The sequence below is a fragment of the Microtus pennsylvanicus genome, chromosome 21 (genome assembly GCF_037038515.1).
Source record: "Microtus pennsylvanicus isolate mMicPen1 chromosome 21, mMicPen1.hap1, whole genome shotgun sequence".
In the NCBI taxonomy this organism is placed as follows: domain Eukaryota; kingdom Metazoa; phylum Chordata; class Mammalia; order Rodentia; family Cricetidae; genus Microtus; species Microtus pennsylvanicus.
The window spans coordinates 15320768-15344458 of record NC_134599.1 but is presented as its reverse complement, the minus strand read 5'-3'; the positions used below and the strand labels follow the sequence as shown (position 1 = coordinate 15344458).

Here is a 23691-nt window from a genome sequence, read left to right as displayed (position 1 = left end):
AGAGACAGAGAGAGAGCGACAGAGAGAGACAGAGGATGAGAGATAGCGTGAATGAGAGAGAGAATGAGAGAGAATTCTTCATATGCTGTGGACAAAGAGACAGTGAGGAACAGGCTAATGTGGCTTGATTGCCACCTAAGACCATCGTGAGGTCTGTGCCTGTCCTGCAGGGATCATGTCTGGGGTCTTTGCTCTGTGCATCCATGGTTTGTGTTGATGTCCGTGGCTCCTAATTCCAACAATGCCCTAGAGGATAGGGCTGTACAGAACTGATCTTGCCCCTCACTGGCTACAACACTATGGAGAATGGTCCTGGCTCTCACCTAATGAAGCACTCCAAAGAGAGAGTCCTACACCTCCCCTGGACAGCACAATAGAGATGAACTTATGTGCTAGGGAATGGGTGAGGGCATGAGAATAGGAGAGCAGGTCAAGCCTGCTATGTGGCTATGTGGTGAAGGAAAGACCCTTCCCAATTCTGTTAGCCAACTACAGCAGGTGAGGGACCTGATGCAAACCTCCCCACACCAATTTTAGCTCTAAGGAATGTGGAGCCTTCTAGAGCAATAAGACAACAAAAGTTGATCAAAGGGATTCAAATTGGAAAGGAAGTCAAACTTTCTCTTATTTGTAGATGATGTGATTGTATACATAAGTTTCCACCCAAAACTCTACTAGGGAAATCCTACAGCTGATAAATACCTTCAGTAACATGGCAGGATAGAACATCAACTCAAAAAAATCAGTAACCCTTCTAAAGACAAATTGTAAAGAAGCCAAGAAAGGAATCAGAGAAAGATCACCCTTCACTATAGCGACAAATAACATAAAATGTCTTGGGTTAACACTAAAAGTAGTGAAATACCTGTTTGATAATAACTCTAAGTCTTTGAAGAAAGAAACTGAAGAAGAAACCAGAAAATGAGAAGATCTCCCATTGATAAGTAAGATCAACCTAATAAATATGACAATCCTACCAAAAGCAATGTGTAGATTCAAAGCAATCACCATCAAAATCCCAACACAATTCTTCTCAGAAATTGAAAGAACAATAATCAACTTCATATGGAAAAACAAAAAAATCTGTATAACCAAAACAATCCTGTATGTATCACCATCCTTGACATCAAGCTCTATTATAGAGGTATTGTAATAGAGACATCTTGGAATTAGCATAAAAACAGACATATTGACCAATGGAATCAAAACAAAGGCCTGAATATTAATCCAAACATCTATGAACATCTGATTTTTGAGATTATACAATTGAACAAAGTATCTTCAACAAATGGTGCTGCCATAACTGGATGTCAGCAGGTAGAGGAATGCAAAGAGATCTATATGTATCCCCATGCACAAAACTTAAGTCCAAATGGATTAAATATAATATAATCCCAACCACACTAAGCCTGATAGAAGAGAAAGTGGAAAGTAGCCTTCAATGCATGAGCACATGAGACCCCTTCCTATATGAAATACCAGTAGCACAGACACTAAAAGCAACAGTAAAATAAGGACCTCTTGAAGTTGAGAAGCTTCTGTAAAGCTTGTTGTCACTGTCAAAAAGACAAAAACACAGACTACTGAATAGGAAAAGATCATCCTCATGCCCACGTGAGACAGAGAACAAATCTTCAAAATATATTAAAAAACTCAAGAAATTAGATATCAAAATTCCAGATAACCCAATTTAAAAAATGTGGTACAGAACTCAATAGTGAATTCTCAACAGAAGAATCTCAAATGGTTGTAAGACAACATCCTTAGCCATCAGATAAATGCAAAGCAAAACAACTCTGGGATACCATCTTACACCACTCAGAATGGCTAAGATAAAAATCACCAATGATAGCTTATGCTGGAGTGAATGTATAGTAAGACGAACACTCATCCATTACTAGTGGGAGTGCACACTTGTACAACCACTCTGGAAGTCAGTATGATGGTTTCTTAGAAAATTGGGAACCAATTTACCTCAGGACCCAAGAATACCATTCTTGGGCATATACCCAAAGGATGCTCAATTATGCTACAACGACATTGAGTCTCTTTCATTTTTAATGATTTGTTATACATTTCAGTATGTGGTCTATTTTAGAAAAGTTTCTTTATAATGCAAAGTAAAATGTGTATTCTTTAGTGTTTGGGTGGACTGTTCTGTAGGCATTTTTAAGACCATTTCATATGTGAGGTCAATTAATTCTGATGTTTCTCCATATATATTTTTTCTTGCAAAATATCATGTCTCTTAGAGAAAGTTTGGCATTGAATTCTCCTACTATTAATGGATTAGGTTTAATCTGTGTCTTTTAAAACAGAGATATATTTTTTTGAAATTTTCTGTCCCCGAGTTTGGTGTGCATATGTTTAGGGCAGTAATAACTTCTTGTTTAAATGATCCCTTGATCAAAATGTAGTTTCCCTCTTTATTTCTGTTGCTCAGTTTCCTTTCCAAGTCTATTATCTTAGATGTTTGGATAGTGACATCTTTCTTCCTAGTTTTACTTGATTGGAGTACTTTTGTCTTTCCTTTTACTCTAAGGTAGTGCCTATCTTTATAACTAAAATCTGTTTCTTGTAGGCACCCAATAGATAGATTTGGTTTCTTGATCCATTAGGTCACACTCTGTCTTTTAAGTAGCAAATAGAGGCCATTCATGCTTAAATTGTTATTGAAATGTGTGTGCTAGTTCTGGTCATCATGTTATTGATTTTCATTGATGTGTTCTCAGTGGTCTTTATGGTTTAATAATTATGGCTCATGTTTTTTCCAAAGTCTCTATGTTTAGCTTATCCGTATATTTACCCCCAAATAAAGCTTCCTGATTACCTTAGGTTTGGTTTGTTAAATATAAATTATTTTTAGGCTGTAAATGTTTGTAAAATTTTTCCTTTTTCTTAAATCATGACAGAAGTTTTGTTGGTCATATAGTTAAATTGGTTGTCATTTAGGACTTGGGTGGTATTATTCCAGGTTGTTCAGGCTTTGAAAGTTTTCCTTGAAAAATCAGCTGTTCTCTGAAAAGTGTTCTTCACTCGTGATTTGAACTTTTTCCCTTGCAACTTTCAATGCACCTTTATTGCTGTCTCCTCAATGTTTTAAATATGAGATGCTATAGAACTTTCTTATGTTCTTGTCTTTAATATGTTCTGTGTGCTTCTTCTTTGTGTGTGGGTGAGTCTTTCCTTAGTTTGGGACTGTTTTCTTCTAAGATCTCCTTGAAGGTCTTGTGTTCGCCGTTGACTTGGGATTCTTCTCCCTCACATGTGCATAGAATGTCAAGGTTTGATTTCTCCATGGTATCCCATATTAACAACAATGTCTACACATGCACTCTACCAACTAAGTTACATCCCCAGCCCACAGATTACTATCTGCTGATTACATCAACTCATGTCTGTGCCCCTGTAAGAAAGATTAATTTTCCCAAGTGTATTTACATATATCTTCTTTAATTTTAGCAAAAGAGCTTTTAATTTCTTGGTGAGGTCATGAAGCCACTGTCAAGTAAGTATGGAGGTTATTAATAAACATTATGGAAGCAAATAGGATTCCTTGAGGAATCAAAATGAGTTTCTATTTTTTTTCAATGTGATGTTATTTTTACTTTAGTTTTGTCCAGAGGACTGGATGAGCTAATCTACACAGACCGATAGGGACTTGGGAGAAGATATCACACATGGGAAAGCCAGTATTCAGCTGCTCCTTCTCAATTGTTGTCCTGCAATTAGGAAAGTTCACTCTTCCATTTGATAGTACCACTTTCTAACAACTTCAAGGTTAGAACTTCCCCTTACCAGTGACATGGTAATTATCGTCTAGAGAGAGATGAGCTGATGATATTTCTTCTTTATAACTATCTCGTATTGCCTCATTCTAAATGAATGTTTATCAAAGGTCTTACCAGGTGAGTGTGTCTTTTTCTCATCATTAATAGTGAGGAGAAGGAAGCAGATTTTTCTGGAATAAAATGATTAGAGAGTTCTCTGTTTAGAATTTATTTCTGAGCCTTATTGTATCAAGAGAAAACACAACAAATGCCTGCAGTCATAAATTATCAGTGTAATGATTTGTAAAAGAACATAGATTTCACTTGCTATGACCTCTGATTGTAACGTATGTAACAGTAGAATGTGGCCTTTTGGAAGGAGGACAGGGCCTAGCAGAAGTGTGTATAGAAGGACAGGGAAGGCTAATAGGGTTACGGTGATCAGTGAGTATTATGTATTGAATGGAAATATCATGAAATCCATCTCTTATCACAGTAAATATACATTCAATGCTCTGTAAAAAGTGACCCCACAGGGAGTATCTTAATGAGCATGTCTGACTATGGATTTATCTGAGGGTGTACTCTTATAATTTTATACACATGATTCTTCCCAAATAACTGCAGCTGTGTTATATTTCTAACCCTCTCACAAAACACCTGAAATGGTTCAGAGGGTGAAACACAAAGAACATGCATACATTGATCTGCAGGAGTACATTTATATTATTTAGATATATATTAATTATATTTTATATTGTCTCATTTTTCTACCTTTCTAAAATCTATGCATTGATTAATAGGAAACTTTACTAGAACTATGCAACAAATATTAATTAATTTAGTGTTTATCAGTATTTTTCTTTTCTGTTTAGTTTGTGTATACTTAGGAATTCTTAGGAGAATTTCACTTTATTGCTTAGTGAAATGTAGTATAGCATTAATATTATATCAATTAGATTGAAATTTTTTCTTACATATGTTTATTTTATTGTAATAATTTTTAATGAAGTAGATCTTTTTGGTTATCTCAAAAGCATCTAGAATCCTACTTTACTTATTCATTAAATTATTTCTTTCTCATTGTATTTTATTTTTCTAAAAGAGAAAATACACTATTTAAATTATTTTAATGTTATCTTAACAAAAATGTAAATTGAGTAATTTTCAGTAGGAAGTTGAGTGTTTTAATTAAAATGAAATAATTTTTAATATTTTAAGTTTTCTAAGTTAAACATTGTTTTTGTTACACTGCTACTGGTATAATATTCAATAAGCTTTTCATTAGCAATGAAAAATATTTTCGGTTATTGAATTACCTGTATCAAATTATTTAAAGTCAAAATAACCAAAGTTTTTTAATAGTTGCAATATACTATTGTTCATTAAAATATACATATTGAAAATATGCCAAATAAATTTAAGTTCAGCTTATGAATGTCAAAAGTCCATTTTTATATGCTGGAATATCAATTATTAATATTATAAATATAATTATAAATATATATACGGGAGACCCAAATGGAAAGTGAAGTCAGGTGTGGTGGCAGCACCTATGAACTCAGCACTTTGAAGGCAAAGACAGGAGCTTCTGTATGACTGAAGTCAGTCTGAACTAAGGTTGAGCTTCTCCCTCTGTCTCTATGTCTCCTACACACAAATACAATGAAATTATAGTGTTAAATAGATAATGTAGAACTATGAAATTGTTGTTTTAAAAATGAAATAAAGGATGCCAATAAATGCCACTTACTCACTAGACACAAAGCATCCACACAGTGAAAACCAAATGATGGAATCATGAATTTCTTTACAAGCAGTACAAAATTTTCAGTTTGTTTTGTATAATTCAATTTAAGAATCTACATTGATGCTGATGCAGTAGGCAGGACTTTGTGTATTTGATCAAGTCATCCAGGAAATAGAGATTTTTATTTTAGAAATATATTTGATATAACTCTGTTTTCACTCAATGCTGTTTTATTTAGTCATGACAGCAGCCCCAACACACGATGTGCTATTGATCTATTTTTTGTCCAGGTAGTAATTTCACACACAGAGACAGACAGACAGACACACAGACACAGAGAGACACACACACAGACACACACACTTCCAGCGAACATTTTCATATCTTTCCCAGAATTAAACCATGTGACATGTGATCGAGCTCTGGGTCTGACTGCTTCCCCACAGGCTCTGCAGTGACACTGCTGCTGCTGCTTCATCACAGGGGATCTGGCTGGAAACTGTGAGATTGTAAAGTTCTAGTGAGCGTCTGTGAGCTTCCAGTGGAGGGTGAGTTAAAGTCAATTTCTAAAGAGTAACTTATACTTTAAAATTATTTAACAGTGTTAGGCAAGTGCTAATGAGTTAATACCTTAAATGAGTAATCACTCTTTATTCCTCCTGGATATCTATTTTATAAAAGTCTCCTCATGGACCTAATATGAGTGCCTAAAGTACTCATCATCCTGAGATTCCTGAAGACTTGTTAATGTTCCTGACAGTGGACAGTACATCAGCCAACACCGTGTATCTTGTCACCTGAAAGTCACCCAATCACTCCATGTTCTCTCTGAGCAGTCACACTGCTTTTAGGTTACTCACTAAATATGGTAAAACTTAAAATTAAAATGATTATTTTCATCTAATATGTTTTTATATTCATTATATTATTATCTGCTCAGAGAAGAATGCAAAGACCACCATAAATTCATAAAACAAGACTGCTCTAAAGTCGAATACTGCGATAATGAAGGGGAAAATGATTTTTCTCAGAGGAATGTAGAGTTATGAGGAAGCAGCTTGTTTTTGTTGTTGTTGTTGCACGTTTCTTCAACAGCTGCCTGCCCAGTCTTTTGGTCTGGAGCCTTTAATGGTGACGGCATCCGTACTATTATAAGTGTTTTTGAAAATATTTTGAGTTTAGTCTTTACAACTAAGTATAACTTAAACTAATGTGAACGCCCAAGTACTGCATTTTTTTTCAAATAAAACAAATGACTTTTCTCAGTTTATGATTATGTTGACAATTCAGTTTGTAGCAATGATAGCTGCGGTTTTTCTGATCCAGTCTCACCTCCAGTGCACCCCAGAAAAAGACGGCACATAAGGAAGGGGAAGAAGCATCATTTTCTGTAGGTGACAAATATTTATTAAGCAAAGGGTGCGAAGTAGAGACTTTTAAGTTCATACCTTTGAGATAAGAAAAAATTTTGATTACCATCTTTAATATCTATAATTATCTTTTAATTTTATTTATACTACAATGCCTTATTAATGAATAATAGAAGTGTAGTTAATAAGAATGATTATAAATATAGAGTTTGTCCATTAGCAATTTTAAAATTGGAATGTGCTACAGTTCTTTCAGTTTAGAGACCAAGTCTTGAATTTATTGTTATCTTTAATAAATTAGATAACACATTTTCTTTCTTTATTCCTTTTTTTCTTTCTATTTGCTTATTTTATTTTCCATATATATGTGTTTTACCTGCATGTGTATATGTGCACCACTTGCTTGAAATATCAAAAAGACAATATATTTCTATAACTAAAGTTATAGATGGTTATGAGCCATCATGTCATTTTGAGAATCTAGCCCAGGTCATTTGCAAGAGAAAAACATGCTCGGAACCAGTGCCATCTTTCCAGCTTGTGACCCAGAACTTAAAAAAAAAAGAATACCAATGTGCAGCTACTGTAACTGTAAGTTGGTGGGAGAATCATATGTTTGGCTCTGGCAATTAGACTGATACTATGCCTTTACTAGATAACACTTTTTTTGTTGGTTTATTTTTTTTTTTTGTTTGTTTTTCAAGAGAGGGTTTCACTGTGGTTTTAGAGCCTGTCCTGTAACTACCTCTTCCAGACCAGTCTGGCCTCAGATTCTCAAAGATCTGCCTGCCTCTGCCTCCCAAGTGCTGGTATTAAAGGCATAGGTCTCCACTGCCCGGCATTAGATAAAGATTTTTAAGAGCAAACATAATGTATATGTGTAAAATGTATGATTTTGTTGGCATATTCATGGGGGCGATATAGCATGGTCTCATTTACTGACTTCTGAATTATTTCTATATATACAGGAATGCACATATATGGGGAATATATGAGTGAATGTGAAAATCAATTGTCTACTCTTTCTCACAAGAATCTTAGTTGGTACAGTTTTCTAGTTCTCTATTACAGAGTTGATTTTAAAGTAACAAATTATACTAATTTGATAAAAACCATAAAGGTAACCAGGTTAAATAACAAACAGAAGCACCAAAGTTAAGACTATTTGTTGAAATTATAAAAACTGTCTGTGTGTTGGTGAGATATGATAACACTGGAGCCCTTATTTCCACTGCATGGGAAGGAATCTCTTTTAAAACAGAGATTCTAAAACAGGTTCACTATGTGGTCATCTTTGGCAATTTCATGTTTGTCACAATGTGTTGAAAGCAGTGTTTGTCTTAGTGTCTCATGCTGTCTCTGGTTGGGAGCTCCTAGCTGCACATCTTCAGATGTGGGTATTTAGCCTGTGTAAACAACAGATATCAGGAAAGAAAAATGGGGCATTGGCCAAGATGGGGTTGATCATGGGTAGCAACGGAGAGAAGAATAAACAGGGTACAAGTGATCTTATCAGGGAAATGAGAAAGGGTGGGCTCCATGTAGGAGGGAAGTTCATATAGAGGGAAGTGGGAGGAAGGTATAGGGGAGTAGGAGGAGACCATTGATCTTATAAAGAAAATGGGAAAATGGGGGTTTTTTAGTTAAAGAAGAGGATATAAACACAGAACGTGGAATAGGCAGGTAAAGTAACAAGCGATGGATGAGAAACTCAAATGAATCATACTATTCCCACCACTGTCCTGCTCTGAAAAAAAAAATAACATTTGTCTTGATAGCTGAGTGTTTGTTCTTTAAACCACAAGTAGATTTCACACAAGTTTTAAATAGGATGGGAAATAAAATGGGAGACATAGGGGCATTTATAACAATAATGGTTACACAATTAATAGGGTGTGGAAAGTGCACTAATGGCCTCCAACTGTATCATTGTCTGTAATTCCAGATTCTGGTGTGATGAGTTCATTGAAAAATAAAAATAAATATATGAATAGAGATAGACATCTCACTGATTAAAATAGTGGGATTATCATGGATTATCAACTCTGATTTTATAAGAATTATGAATGAAAATAGGGATAGTTTAAACTGTAGCTTATTAAAATTATGGAATATAAAACTGACTCGCCTTACTCTTTAGGATTTCTTTTGTGATTTCTCCCCAGAGCAAATAATTTTTAATCAGTTGTACAAATATGATTATGCTCCTCTATTCTCATCATTGCTGTTTTCAGCGTTAACTATAAAACAAGGCAATTTAAGTCAAATCAATAGGATTGAATTTCTAAGGCGTGAGGTCTAGGTGCAATACAGGCACATGAAGAGTGCATGCTGTGTTGGATGTAGCTGAGAATTCTGTATATCCTGGAGATATATTGAGAGTATATGAAACATAGGCCACATCTATTGTGGAGCTAAAATTAAAGAGATGAGTTAATTAAGAAAAATAGGCAAAAGAGAATGATGACATAGACATACTGACCAGTGAATCAAAAGTTTGCTGAATACTCTTTTATTTTTTCAGATATTTGAAACAGGTTTCCACAATCATCTGTATTGGGATCTGGTGCCCTCTTAAGGAAGATACTTGGTCAGTTGTCCTCATCAACTTAGACCATGAAACCCAATATAGACAAGGTCTTCAGAACCGCCATATATGGGCTGCACATGCATGCTTCAGCATTGCTAGGACATAAATTTCATTTTTTCTTTTCATGTTAGTAAGGTGAATACAATTTCTTCCAATGTCCTCATTAAGTATTGTCCTTAATTTCCAAGCTGTACTTGGAGTTTTGGCCAATATGTTTCTCCTTGTTTTCTATACTTTCATAATTCTATGTCACAGACCTAAGCCCACAGACATGATCTCCTGTCAACTGACCTTCATCCACATAGTGCTGATCCTCACTGGAGGGGATATTTGGCTTTGGGACATATTTGAGTCACTAAACATTGATAATGACTTTAAATGTAAGACAACTTTTTACATAAGTCGGGTGATGAGAGGCCTCTCCATCTGCATCACCTGCCTCCTGAGTGTGTTCCAGGCTGTCACTATCAGTCCCAGTACCTCTTTCTTGGCAAAATTTAAATACAAAATAAAAAAGTATATGATGTCTGCTTTCTTACTTATTTGGTCTTTCAACTTGTCATTCACTAGTTACCGAATAATCTATTCTGGTGCTTTTACCAATGTGAGTGAGACCAAGCAGATGAAGGTCACTGCATTCTGCTCACTCTTCTCCATGAACTACATCGTCAGGGCACTGATTTTAACAGTGACAACCTCAAGAGATGTATTTCTTGTAGGAGTTATGCTGATCACAAGTGCATATATGGTGATTATCTTGTTCAGACACCAGAAGCAATGCAAGCATCTTCACAGCCTCAGCCACTCGAAAGATTCACCTGAGAAAAGGGCCACCCAGTCCATCTTGCTGCTGGTGGTTTGCTTTGTGGTCACATACTGGATGGACTTCATCATTTCATCCACTGCATCTCTGTTATGGATGTACCACCCAGTCATCCTGAGTGTTCAGAAGTTTGTGATGAATGTCTATCCCACAATTGCTCCTTTGGTACAAATCAGTTCTGATAACAGAATAATCAATATGCTGAAACACGTGCAGTCTATGTGCCATCAGATTTTAAAAAGAGATAATTTTTCTCACTTTTAATAAAAGAATTTTTTTATTCCTTTTATATTTATGAGCATTGTGTCAGCATGTATATATGTGTGAATTACTGGTGCCCACAAGGTCAGAAGAGGCCATTGTCCCTGTCCCCTGAGCTGGAAATACAGACTAATGTTTGTGAGGCTTCATTCTGGTGCAGCCACAACTAATTTTTTTTAAAAAAAACTAATTCTTCTTAAACTCTGTAATAGTTCAAGTAGAAAATCAAGATTCTTAATAATTTAAATAAAATTTGTGGTACATGGTCATTCTTGTGACATTTCTGCTGCCAAGTGCTATAGATTTTTTTTAAGTTCACTGTATACCATAAGTTAAAATTGCCACAGGATTCTTTTACTCTCTCCTCTTTACTTTATATCTTAAATGTTCCCTGATTCTGAGGTACTCAAAGAAAGCTCCGTGCTGATGCTGAATTTTTATGTTTTTCTATTGAAGGAAATTTAATTTACTCTCAGCCATCAAAAATAGTTTACATGTCCTATTGCAGCTTTAATACTCTTTCCTAAGTGTAGTTTCTCTGGATCAACAAAAAAATACTGTGATTTTAAATTCTCCCTTTTTCCACAGTTTCTTAATGTGTCTTATATGAAAATTCCACATCTGTTTTGTACTTCATAAATACTGAAATATTATTAGTAAAACAAAAATTGTTCATATATAATGTACAGTGTGTTTTTGTGTACATGTGTATTCATTGTGTGCACAGATGAAGAATGTGTGTGCATATGTGCGTTGAGGCAGGAGACAGTGTTTGCTGTTTTTCTTAACAATCCACTCACCTTGGGTTTGATAGCTCTCAGTGACCTGGGGATTGCCAAATAGGACAAGATGATCTCGCAGGGATTCTCCTGTCTCTGCCTCTCCAGCTCTGGATTCCAAGTGTGCAACACCATGGTCCACTTAGTTTTTTCTTTTATTCATAATAAAAAAAACTCGTTTTTTTTCATACAGTATACTCTCAATAGAGTTTCTCCTCCCTGTCACTTAGCTAAAAGAAAGTTGAGCTTTGGCAGTGAAGGAAACCAGAGAATACAGAGAGCTGGTTAAGATGTCATTGGATGAGGGGCCACATCACAGCCCCAGGAAGCAGCAGAACTTGGCAGCTTCAGTCACATGGTTCTGGCTTTAGATGAAGGTTAGAAGAAAGAGGTTATGGAATCTCCCTCTGTGACTGAGGAAAGCTGCTGAGGTCAGGCACAGGGGTGTCACTGCTTGGAGGCCTAGAAAAGCCATTGTGTGAAGCTGTGGAAGTCAAACCTGGATTGTCTCAGAGACCCCAGGCTGTGGGAGATGCCGGAGCCATGTGACAACTGGTGAGGAAAGTTATTAACAGGAAATGGAACCAGCCCCATTGAGAGAAGTGTGATGTGTCTTTGATCTTAGCCATTCTGACCATTCTGGTGTAAGATGGTAGCTCAGAGTCATTTTGATTTTCATTTCCCTGATGATTGAGGATGTTGCACAATTCCTTAAATATCTTTAGGCCTTTTGAGAGTTTTTTATTAAGAATTCTCTGTTTAGATCTGTACCCCAGTTTTAACTTGATTATTTTGTACTTTAATGTCTAGTTTCTTGATTTCTTTATATACTTTGGAAATCAGCCCTCTGTGAGATGTGGGGTTGGTGAAGATCTTTTCCCATTTGTAGGCTGTTGTTTTATCTTATTTATGGTATCCTTCACCTTAAAGAAGATTTTCAATTCCAGGAGGTCCTATTTATTGATTGTTGCTCTTAGTGTCTCTGCAGCTGGTATTATATTTTAACGTCAGGGTCTTCAAATTGTTTCCATTGGTCTGGGCATTTTTTGTTTGGGGGGATTTTAGTTCTTTTTTTAAAAAAATATGGCTCTATAGTAGAGTTTGATGTTAGGGATGGTGATATCTTTGGAAGTTCCTTTATAATGCAGGATTGTCTTAGCTGTCCTCTTTTTTTTATTATTTTTTTATATGGAATTGAGTATTATTCTTTTGAGTTCTGTGTATGATTGTTTTGGGATTTTGATGGGGAGTGCAATGAACCTGTAGATTGCTTTTGGTAAGAGTGTCATTTTATTACTTTAATCCTGCCTATACAAGAACATGGGAGATATTTCCCTTTCTGATATTTTCTTCAACTTCTTTCTTCAAAGACTTAGTGTTCTTGTCATTTTGACCTTTCACTTGTTTTGTTAGAGCTGTTCCATGTTATTTCATGTTATTTGTGGTTATTGTAAAGGGTGTTGGTCTCTGAATACTTTTCTGCCTGTTTATCATTTGTATACAGAAGAGTTACTATTTTTGTTTATTTTTTTAGTTAATTTTGTATCTTGCTATATTACTGAAGATATTTGTCTGCTGTAGGAATTCCCTGGTAGAATTCTTGGAGTCACTTATGTATGCTATCATTTCATCTGCAAATAGTATAACTTTAACTTCTTTATTTCTAATTTGTATCCCATTTATCTTATTTTGTTGTCTTATTGCTCTAGCTAGAATTTTGAGTATTATACTGAATAGATGTGAAAATATTAGACAACCTTGTCTTGCACCGGGTTTCAGTGACATTGCTTTGAGTTTCTCTTCATTTAATTTGATGTTGTGCTGCTGGTTTGCTGTAAACTGTCTTTGTTAAGTTTTTGTCTGTTTCTTGTAACCACCCTGTCACCAATACCTTTATCATGAAGGGCTGTTGGATTTTGTCAAAGGCCTTTTTAGCATCTAATGAGATGATTGTGTTTTTTTCTTTTAGTTTAGTTACATGGTGGATTACATTGACAGATTTTCTATGTTGAACCATACCTGCATCTCTAAGATAAAGCCTACTTGATCATGCTGGATGATTTTTTTGATGTGTACTTGGATTACATTCACTAGTATTTTCTTGAGAATTTTTGTACCAATGTTCATGGGGGAGACTGGACTGTAATTCTATTTCTTTGTTGTATATTTGCATGGTTTGGGTATCAGGGTAACTGTAGCCTCATAAAAGGAGTGTGGTAATGTTCCTTGTGATTCTATTATTTGGAACAATTTGAAGACTGTTGCTATTAGCTCTTCTTTGAAATTCTGGTAGAATTCTTTTCAGTTTCCCTCCTTCCTCTCCTGCCATTCTCTCCCCTACAACTCCCTTCTACTTGACCCGGAATCACTCCTCCTCCATCTCCATTCCAAAATGTAGGCCCTTATATGGGAGTCAACAAGGCAAGGCAAATCAAATGAGGGCAGGACTATGCTTCTCCCGTTTCCATTAAGGCTGAGCAAGGTATCTCACCATAGGTAATAGGTTCAAAATGCCAGTTCATGCACCAGGGGCAGCTTCTGGTTCCACTACCAGGGGCCTCATAATCAGATCAACCTACACAGCTGTCACCCACATGCATGGGCCTACATTTCTCCCATACGGGCTCTCTAGCAGTTGGTCTAGAATCCATTAACTTCTACAAACTCAGGCCAGCTGTCTATGTGGGCTTTCCCATCATGACCTTACACTAACCCCTTGCACATATAGTCCCTTCTCCTCTTCAGCTGTATTCCTGTAGTTTGGCCCGGTGCTTGTCTACGGATCTCTGTGTCTGCTATAAATGATCTTTTTGATGTATTATTGGATTTGTTTTGAAAGTATTTTGTTGAGTAATTTGCCTCAATGTTCATAAATGAAATTGTCTGTAATTCTGTTTCTTTGTTGAGTGTTTATATAATTTTGAAATCACAATAACTGTGGCCTCATATAAAGAATTCTGTAGACAGAAGATCCATCTGGAGTGGTGAGTGTGTGGCCACCCATCTGGCAAGTCCTGGGAACTGAGTACAGACCCCCTCCAATTCCCTAAACATTTCTGGCCATCCAGTGGGGAGTCTTCCTAGCTATTGGCTTTTTCTATTTACCTTATCCCATCTTGTCCCCAAGCAGTCTTTTCCATTTGCAGAGTCCTAGGATCTCCCAACTCAGACTTCTTCAGGGCTGAGGGTCTGGGGAGCCAGTGGTGAGTGCTTCTGCTTCAGGGGCTTCTTTGTTCCACATCAACCTGCCCCCCCCAACAAGCCCACCCTTTTTTCTTGAATGTCTTTGACCCAGTAACGGGCCCTGTTCATCCGGAGTGGTAAGTGTGTGGCCACCAGGATGGATGGTCATGAGAATGGTGTACAGGCTCCCTCCAATTCTATAAAGGTTTTAGGCCATTCAGCGGGAGTCTCCAAAGCTACTGGCTTTTTTAGTTACACCATAACATCTTGCACCCAAGCATTTCTTTTCATCTGTGGGGTCCTTGTTACACCAGTACAGCCTGCTTCAGGTTGGAGGGGATGTGAGAGCCAGCTCCCTTGCTGAGGGGACCTAAGAGAGGGCAGACCAAGAAAAACCCACCAAGTACACAGTCAACCACAGACCAAGACGCCAAGACTCTCCTGGCCACATTAAAGGAAGAGATGGGCAGGGGCCAATGCAAGAATTCCTCCAACATCCTGAAAAGCAACATGATAACACCAGAATCCAGCTAACACACAACAAGAAGACTTGAACACCCTAAATCAGAAGAAGTTGAAGAAATCTACTTTAAATGTAACATTTTGAAAATGATAGAAACCCTTAAACAGGATATGAAAAACTCTCTTAAAGAAATGGAAGAGAAGACAAACAAAAAGTTAGAAGAAATCAATCCCTCAAAGATACCCAAGAAAGCCAAGTAAAAACAATTAAATGGGTAAAGGAAACAGTTCAAGACTTGAAGACTGAAATGGAGGTAATAAAGAAAACACAAACCAAGGAATGGCTGGATATGGAAAATCTGAGTAAATGAACAGGGACTACAGACACAAGCATAACCATAGGAATACAAGAGGTAGAAGAAAGAACCTCAGGCGTTTAAGATACTATAGAGGAAATAAACTCATTGGTCAAAGAAAACAGCAAACCCAACTAATCCTTAACACAAAACATCCAGGAAATCTGGGACACCAAGAACAGACAAAGCCTAAGAATAATAGGGTTAGAAGAAGGAGAAAAATACAGCTCAAAGGCCCGGAAAATATATTCAACAAAATTTTAGAAGAAAAGTTTCCAACCTAAAGAAGGATATTCCTATGAAGTTACAAGAGGCATACAGAACACCAAATAGACTGGATTAAAAAAAAAAAGCATCCCCTTGCCATATAATAATCAAAACACAAAACATACAGAATAAAGAACAAATCTTAAGAGAGGCAAAGGAAAAAGGTCAAGTAACATATAAAGGGAAACATATCAGAATTACACCTGACTTCTCAATGGAAACCATGAAAGCCAGAAGGTCTTGGATAGATGTGCTGCAGACACTAAGAGACCATGGATGCAAGCCCAGATTACTATACCCAGCAAAGCTTGCATTCACCATCCATGGAGAAAACAAGCTATTCCAGGACAAAAACAGATTTAAAAAATACGTTGCCACAAACCGAGCCTTACAGAAAATACTAAAAGGAAAATCGCAAACCAAGGAAGCCAACAACACCCATAATAACGCAAGCATCTGACAACCCTCCATCAGCACAACTCAGAGAAGGGAAACACACAAACTCTACCACCCAAAAAATAACCAGAATTAACAACCACTAGTCATTAATATCACTTAAAATCAATGGATTAAATTCACCTGTAAAAAGGCACGGTTAAGAGAATGGATACGAAATCAGGATCCAATATTCTGCTGTTTACAAGAAACACACCTCAAACTCAAAGACAGACACTACCTTAGAGTAAGGGTTGGGAAAAAGTTTTCCAATCAAATGGTGCAAAGAAACAAGCGGGTGTGGCTATACTAATATCTAATAAAATTGATTTCAAACTGAAATCAATCAGAAGAGATGGAGATGGACACTTTATACTCATAACAGGAGGAAGTCTCTACTGTGAATATCTATGCACCTAATATAAAAGCACCCACATATGTTAGAAAAAAATTACTAGAACTCAAAGCATACATCAAAACCCACAGTCTAATAGTAGGAGATTTCAACACTCCACTCTCACCAATGGACAAGTCAACCATACAGAAACTTAACAGAGAAATAAGAGAACTAACAAAAGTAATGAACCAAATGGACTTAACAGACATCTATAGAACATTCCACCCAAACAGAAAAGAATATACCTTCATCCCAGCATCTCATGGAACCTCCTTAAAAATTGACCACATAATTGGTAACAAAGCAAACATCCATAGATACAAAGAAATTGTTGTAACCACCTGTGTACTATCGGATCACCATGGAATAAAGTTAGAATTCAACAATAATTCTAACCCCAGAAAGCCTACAAACTTATGGAAACTGAACAGTCAACAACTGAACCACCCCTGGGTCAAGGAAGAAATAAAGAAAGAAATTAAAGTTTTCCTTGAATTCAATGAAAATAAAGATACAACATACTCAAACCTATGGGATATTATGAAAGCAGTGCTAAGAGAAAAGTTCATAGCACTAAGTGTCCACATAAAAAAAATGAAGAAAGCACACATTAGAGACTTAACAGCACACGTGAAAGCTCTAGAAAAAAAAAAGAAGCAGACTCACTCAGGAGGAGTAGAAAACTGGAAATAATCAAATTGAGGGCTAAAATCAACAAAATAGAAACACAGAAAACAATCCAAAGAATCCATGAAACAAAAAAGCTAGCTTTTTGAAAAAAATCAATAAGATTGACACACCCCTATCCAGCTAATCAAACAACAGAGAGAGAACACACAAATAAATAAGATCAGAAATGAAAAGGGGGGCATATCCATAGACACAGAGAAAATTCAGAGAATCATTAGATCTTACTACAAAAGCCTGTATGCCACAAAATTGGAAAATGTAAAAGAACTGCACATTTTTTAGATAAGTATTATATACCAAAATTAAATCATGACCAGGTGAACAATTTAAATAGACCTGTATGTTGCGAGGAATTAGAAGCTGTAATCAGAAACCTCCCTACCAAAAAAAGATGGATTTAATGCAGAATTCTACCAGAACTTTAAAGAAGAGCTAATCCCTATACTCCTTAATGTATTTCACAAGAGTCATTGCCAAACTCCTTTTTTTTACAATGAAGATTTGAATATATTGATAAAGGAAAACACAGATGATAATCAATAAAATAGCATGACATGCTCATGAAAAGGCAAAATTAATGCTGAGAACACACACACACACACATATATATATAACCAAAATAAATTAACAAAATTAATGTAATACTTATCAAATTTCAAAGTTTTATTCCCCAGGTTTAGAAAAAAAATCAAGAATTTACATGGACCCAGAGGTATCATTAATTGGCCAAGTTTTTGATACATTTTGATTTGATTTTGTAGAAGGTGAAAGATATAATTCTAACTCTCTTTCTTAAAGACAAAAATCTAGTTTTGCCAGCACTATTTGATAAGTATGCTCATCTTATTTCCAAAATACATTTTTTATCTCATTTGTCAAAATTAAGTGGGTATAGATTTGATGTTTCATTTCCTAGCTTTCTATTTTATTTCATTGGTCTACCTGTCTATTTTTGTGCCAATACTGGGATAATTTTTCTTTTTATCACTATAACTCTATAGGATAATTTGAGTATTTCAATGTTAACCCTCAAATATCCTATCCTTCGGCAGTGTGCCAAACTCCTTTTATGAAGCTACTGTTACCCTGATACCAAAACCACACAAAGATTCAACCAAGAAAAAGAACTATAGGGTAATCTCACTCATCAACATCAATGCAAAAATTATATAAAATATTGGCAAACTGAATCCAAGAACACATCCAAAAATTATACATTGTGATCAAGTAGGCTTCATCCTAGAGATGCAGGACTGGTTCAACATATGCAAATCAATGTAATCAATCATATAAATAAACTGAAAGAAAAAACATATGATCATTTCATTAGATGCTGAAAAAGCATTTGACATAATTCAACACCCCTTTATGATGAAGGTCTTGGAGAGATTAGAGATACAAGGTTCATACATAAATATAATAAAAGCAATATACAGCAAGCCAACAGCTAACATCAAATTAAATGGAGATGAACTCAAAGCCATCCCACTAATCAGGAACAAGACAAGGCTGTCCACTCTCTCCATACCTCTTCAATATAGTGCTTGAAGTTCTAGCAATAGCAATAAGAAACATAAGGAGATCAAGGGGATTCGAATTGGAAAGGAAGAAGTCAATTTTTGTTATTTGCAGATGATATGATAGTATACATAAGTGACCCAAAAAACTCTACCAAAGAACTTCTACAGCTGATGAACACCTTTAGTAATGTGGCAGCATACAAGATCAACTCCAAAATCTCAGTTGCCCTCCTATGCACAAAGGACAAAGAAGCAGAGAGGGAAATCAGAGAAGCATCACCTTTCACATTAGCCACAAATACCATAAAGTATCTTTGGGTAACTCTAACCAAGGAAGTCAAAGATCTATTTGACAAGAACTCTAAGTCTTTGAAGAAAGAAATTGAAGAGCATACCAGAAAATGGAAGGATCTTCCATGCTTTTGAATTGGGAGGATCAACATAGTAAAAATGGCAATTCTACCAACGGCAATTTATAGATTCAATGCAATTCCCAACAAAATTCTTCACAGACCTTGAGAAAAAAATAATCAACTTTTTTTTGTTTTATTTATTGAGAAAAAGAAAAAAAAGTTTCCGCCTCCTCTCAGCCTCCCATTTCCCTCCCCCTCCTCCCACCCTTCTCCCCCTCCCTCCACTCCTCTCTCCCTCCCTCTCCAGTCCAAAGAGCAGTCAGGGTTCCCTGCCCTGTGGAAAGTCCAAGGTCCTCCTCCCTCCGTCCATGTCTAGGAAGGTGAACATCCAAACTGGCTAGGCTCCCACAAAGTCAGAACATGAAGTAGGATCAAAACCCAGTGCCATTGTCCTTGGCTTCTCATCAGCCCTCATTTTTTGCCATGTTCAGAGAGTCCGGTTTTATCCCATGCTTTTTCAGTCACAGTCCAGCTGGCCTTGGTGAGCTCCCAATAGATCAGCCCCACTGTCTCAGTGGGTGGGTGCGCCCCTCGTGGTCCTGACTTCCTTGCTCATGTTCTCCCTCCTTCTGCTCCTCATTGGGACCTTGGAGCTCAGTCCGGTGCTCCAGTGTGGGTCTCTGTCTCTATCTCCATCCATCACCAGATGAAGGTTCTATGGTGATATGCAAGATATTCGTCAGTATTGCTATAGGATAGGGTCATTTCAGGTTCCCTATCCTCAGCTGCCCAAGGAACTAACTGGGGACATAGCCTTGGGCTCCTGGGAGCCACTCTAGGTTCAAGTCTCTTGCCAACCCTTATTTGGAAAAACAAAAAACCCGGGATAGCCAAAACAATCCTATACAATAAAGAAACTTCCAGAGGCATTACATTCCCTGACTTCAAACTCTATTACAGAGCTACAGTCATGAAAACATCTTGGTATTGGCATAAAAGCAAAGATGTTGACCAATGGAATTGAATTGAAGACCTGGATATTAACACACAAACCTATGAACACCTGATTTTTGACAAAGGAGCTAAATTATACAATGGAAGAAAGAAAGCATCTGTAACAAATGGTGCTGGCATAACTGGATGTCAACCAGTAGAAGAATGAAAATAGATCCATATCTATCACCATGCATAAAACTCACATCCAAATAGATTAAAGACCTCAATATAAATCTGACCACACTGAACCTGATAGAAGAGAAATTATGAATTAGTCTGCAACACATGGGCACAGGAGACCACTTCCTATGTATAACCCGAGTAGCACAGACAATAAGAGCAACAATGAATCAGTTCCATATACAGAGAAATCAATTCCTTACACAGAGAAAAAACCCAGAATCCAGGGTTGGGGAGCAGAAACCAGAAGCTGGACAAGTCACTACATGGCAAGGAATTGCCCTGGGGAATGTAGCAGTTGTGCGTATGTGCATTGTGAAATTTCCAAATTGCCACACGCAGCAAACTCCACTGTGACAGGAATCCTACAAAAAACTGCTTAGGCAAAAGCAAGCCTATCTGGGCAATGGAACAGCCAGACCATTTACCTGGTAGGCATAGAGTTTAAATCCACATGGGCACCAAGTGATGACTGATGAGCAGACGTTTAAAAGAAATCTCACACTAGGTCAGAATTGAGAAATAAATATTTATTTAGGGCAAAAAAATTGCTCTCTCCTTGACTGTTTGATGTTATGCTGTATGAACTGGACATGCAGGACCCACAGATAATGGCTGTTGAACTTGTCTAAAGAAGGTAAGACAGTCCTTTGGTGTTCTTGCTTCACAAAAGAGTCTGCCAGACTTTCTGCTGAACACAGAAGAAAGTAACTAACAAACTGCCATTATAAGCAGAACTGTCTTTGAAATTTCCTGCTTCATGGAAAAGTCTGCCAGACACTATGGGCCTGTAGGATGAAGATGGATGCCCAACAGTACAGAAGAACTTTGGTGACTTTCAAGGCAGCAAGATGTCTCTGTTAATTCCAGAGTTTTGGAAGTTGCTTACAATGTACTTCCTCTTTACTTAGGTAATATATCTTTCTGGAGTCTTTGACGGAATTGAAGAATAGATAGTTATAACTATAATTTACCTCAGATATGATAAAAGATAAAGTAGTTATAAATATTGTAACTGCAATTCTTGTTTGATACCTGTCTTGTTATAGGTAATTTTACTATATTAAAGTTAAAACCTTGGTTTTTATTTAAACAGAAAAGGGGAAATGGTGTGGGAAGTCCTGTATATGTATTGCTTTTATTGGTTAATAAATAAAAAACTGTTTTGGCCTGAGAAAGGGAAGAATAGATCTATGTAGGAAAACTAAACTGAATTCTGGGAGAAAGAATGCAAAGTAAAAAGATGCCATGAAGCTGCCCCTGGGAACAGAGAAGCCAGATATTTGCAGTTAAGTCTCAGCATGCGGCAATATGAAGATTAATATAGATGGATTAAATTAAAATGTAAAAGCCAGGCAATAAGAAGCTAGAGCTGCTAGACCAAGCACTGATTTAATTAATACAGTATCAATATAGGTATTTCAGGGCTGATCACCTGGGAATAAACAAGTGGCCTCCTAAACATTACAAATTAGGCAGTAGTGACACTCACTTTTAATTCCACTAGTCAAACTAATTTGCTGTAGAAACCAGATGGAAGTGGTGCATGCCTTTAATCCCAGTCCTAAAGAGAAATATAAGATGGGAGGGGTCAGCTCTCAGACACAGTCTTATTTTGAGATTCCTGAATGCAGGATCATCATTTCAGACTGAGGTAGAGGTAAGAGCCAATGGATGGCTGTTTTGCTTTTCTGATCTTCAGGTTGAACGTTGTATCAGTCTCTGGGTTTACATTAATATTTCTACATTTGGTGCCCAATATTTTGGTTATTAATTCACATCAAAAGCCACTTGCCTGAAGGATTTTAGCCACCAGCACTGGCCAGAGCTATACCCAAACCTAGTCACCTGGGTATGGAAGAAATCTAGAACCTCTCTGGCTTAACTTTCTCTCCATTCCTGCCCTTGCACAAGTGGCTTTCTGTGATAGCTATGACTTGCTACAATCCCACAGGGCACCCACAAAACTTCCTGTGGTTAAAAGTGGCCCAGTCATTCCCAGTCCCTGTCGAAGACATATCTCCCAGGAAAATTAGTAAATCCAATACCTTTTTTTTTAAAAAAAAAAACAAAACACCTGCTCTGAATGATAAAAAACAATGATGGGTGAATAAAAAATTTCAGTAGAAAATAGAAAATGTATATTTTGGCAGGGTTTTATAAATTTTCAAAGACCAAATCTGATAGTAAAATAAATAACATGACAAAAGAGAAATTTGGGAATAGTCTTGAGCCTCATGTCATAGGAAAAAACTTTCTGAGAAGAACACTGATTACACAGGCACTAAGAACAACAATTAATAAAGGAACTCTCATGAACTAAAACCTTTCTGCATGGAAAAAGTCAACTTCATTTAGAAAAATTTGAAACCTACAGAATGAGAAAATATTTTTACCAATTGTATATCAAATAGAGGGCTAATGTCCAAAATATATAAATAACTCAACATGTTGACATTAAGAAAACAAATAACACAATTCAAAAGTGGGGTACAGATCTGAACAGAGAATTTCCAAAGAGTAAAATTACTTGGCTAAGAAGCACTTAAAAAACTTTTCAACATCCCTAGTCATGAGGAATATGTAAATTAAAGCTACTTTTAGGTTTTACCTTACACCAATCAGAATGGCCCTGATGAATAACACAAATGACACTTCATGCTGGAAAGGTGATGGAGAAAGGAGAATGCTCATCCATTGCTGTTGGCAGCACAGACTTGCCCATTTACTATGGAAATCAGTGTGGGAATCGAGCACTTTCAATACTTAGCTATACAACTGTCAGGCATATACCCAGAGAATACTTCATCCTACTATACAGGCAAATGCTATTGATAATATCCAAAAATTGGAAACAACCATATGTCCATTAACAGATAGAGAATAGAGAAACTGACAGAGAAGAAAGAAAATGTGGTATATTTACACAATAGAATATTACTTAGTCGTGGAAAGTAATGAAAATTGCAGGTAAAGAGGAACTAGTAAAAGTCATTCTGAGTGACGTAACACAGACTCAGAAGGACAAACATGGTCTGTTTCCTTATATTTGTATTTTGGTTATTATGTCATTGATAAGCAAGTCATGATCCATATAACCATGGAGGTTAGGTATAGAATTAGGAAACAGTAGTGGGGCACTCTCACTAGGAAGGGAAAATAAATTAGATAGTTATGGATAGACGAGGTTTGAGAGGGGGGTTGAATGGGGAAAGGAAATGCAGTGAGGGACAAGTAAATCTAAGGAACACTTAAGGGACCATGTGAAAAACAATAGAGCAGAAGCTTCCTAAAGTACATACAGATAAGAAAGCAATCACATCACAGAATAACAGAAGTACAGAGCCCTAAACTCAATCTTTCATCATCAAATGAAGCTTCCAGTACTAGGCAATGGTTACATCTAATTGAGTTGTTGGCCACAGGGGCTCAATGAAAACCTGAAAACAATCAGGATATGGTCAAGGCTATTGTTTGTTCTGTACAAAATGATAGACACCACCTGCTGT

General features: G+C 36.6%; 1 protein-coding gene across 1 annotated transcript; it reads left to right on the top strand.

The window, feature by feature from the left end:
• The first annotated feature begins 9616 nt into the window (after positions 1-9616).
• On the top strand, positions 9617-10567 carry LOC142839574 (vomeronasal type-1 receptor 90-like). The gene has a single exon (XM_075955794.1). It carries the CDS (start codon positions 9635-9637, stop codon positions 10565-10567), a length of 933 nt encoding a protein of 310 aa, XP_075811909.1. The 5' UTR covers positions 9617-9634.
• The last annotated feature ends 13124 nt before the right edge of the window (positions 10568-23691 follow it).

What these genes read in the sequence shown, in the direction of transcription:
- LOC142839574 (XM_075955794.1), top strand. Translation starts at nt 9,635, where the DNA reads ATGTCCTCATTAAGTATTGTCCTTAATTTCCAAGCTGTACTTGGAGTT.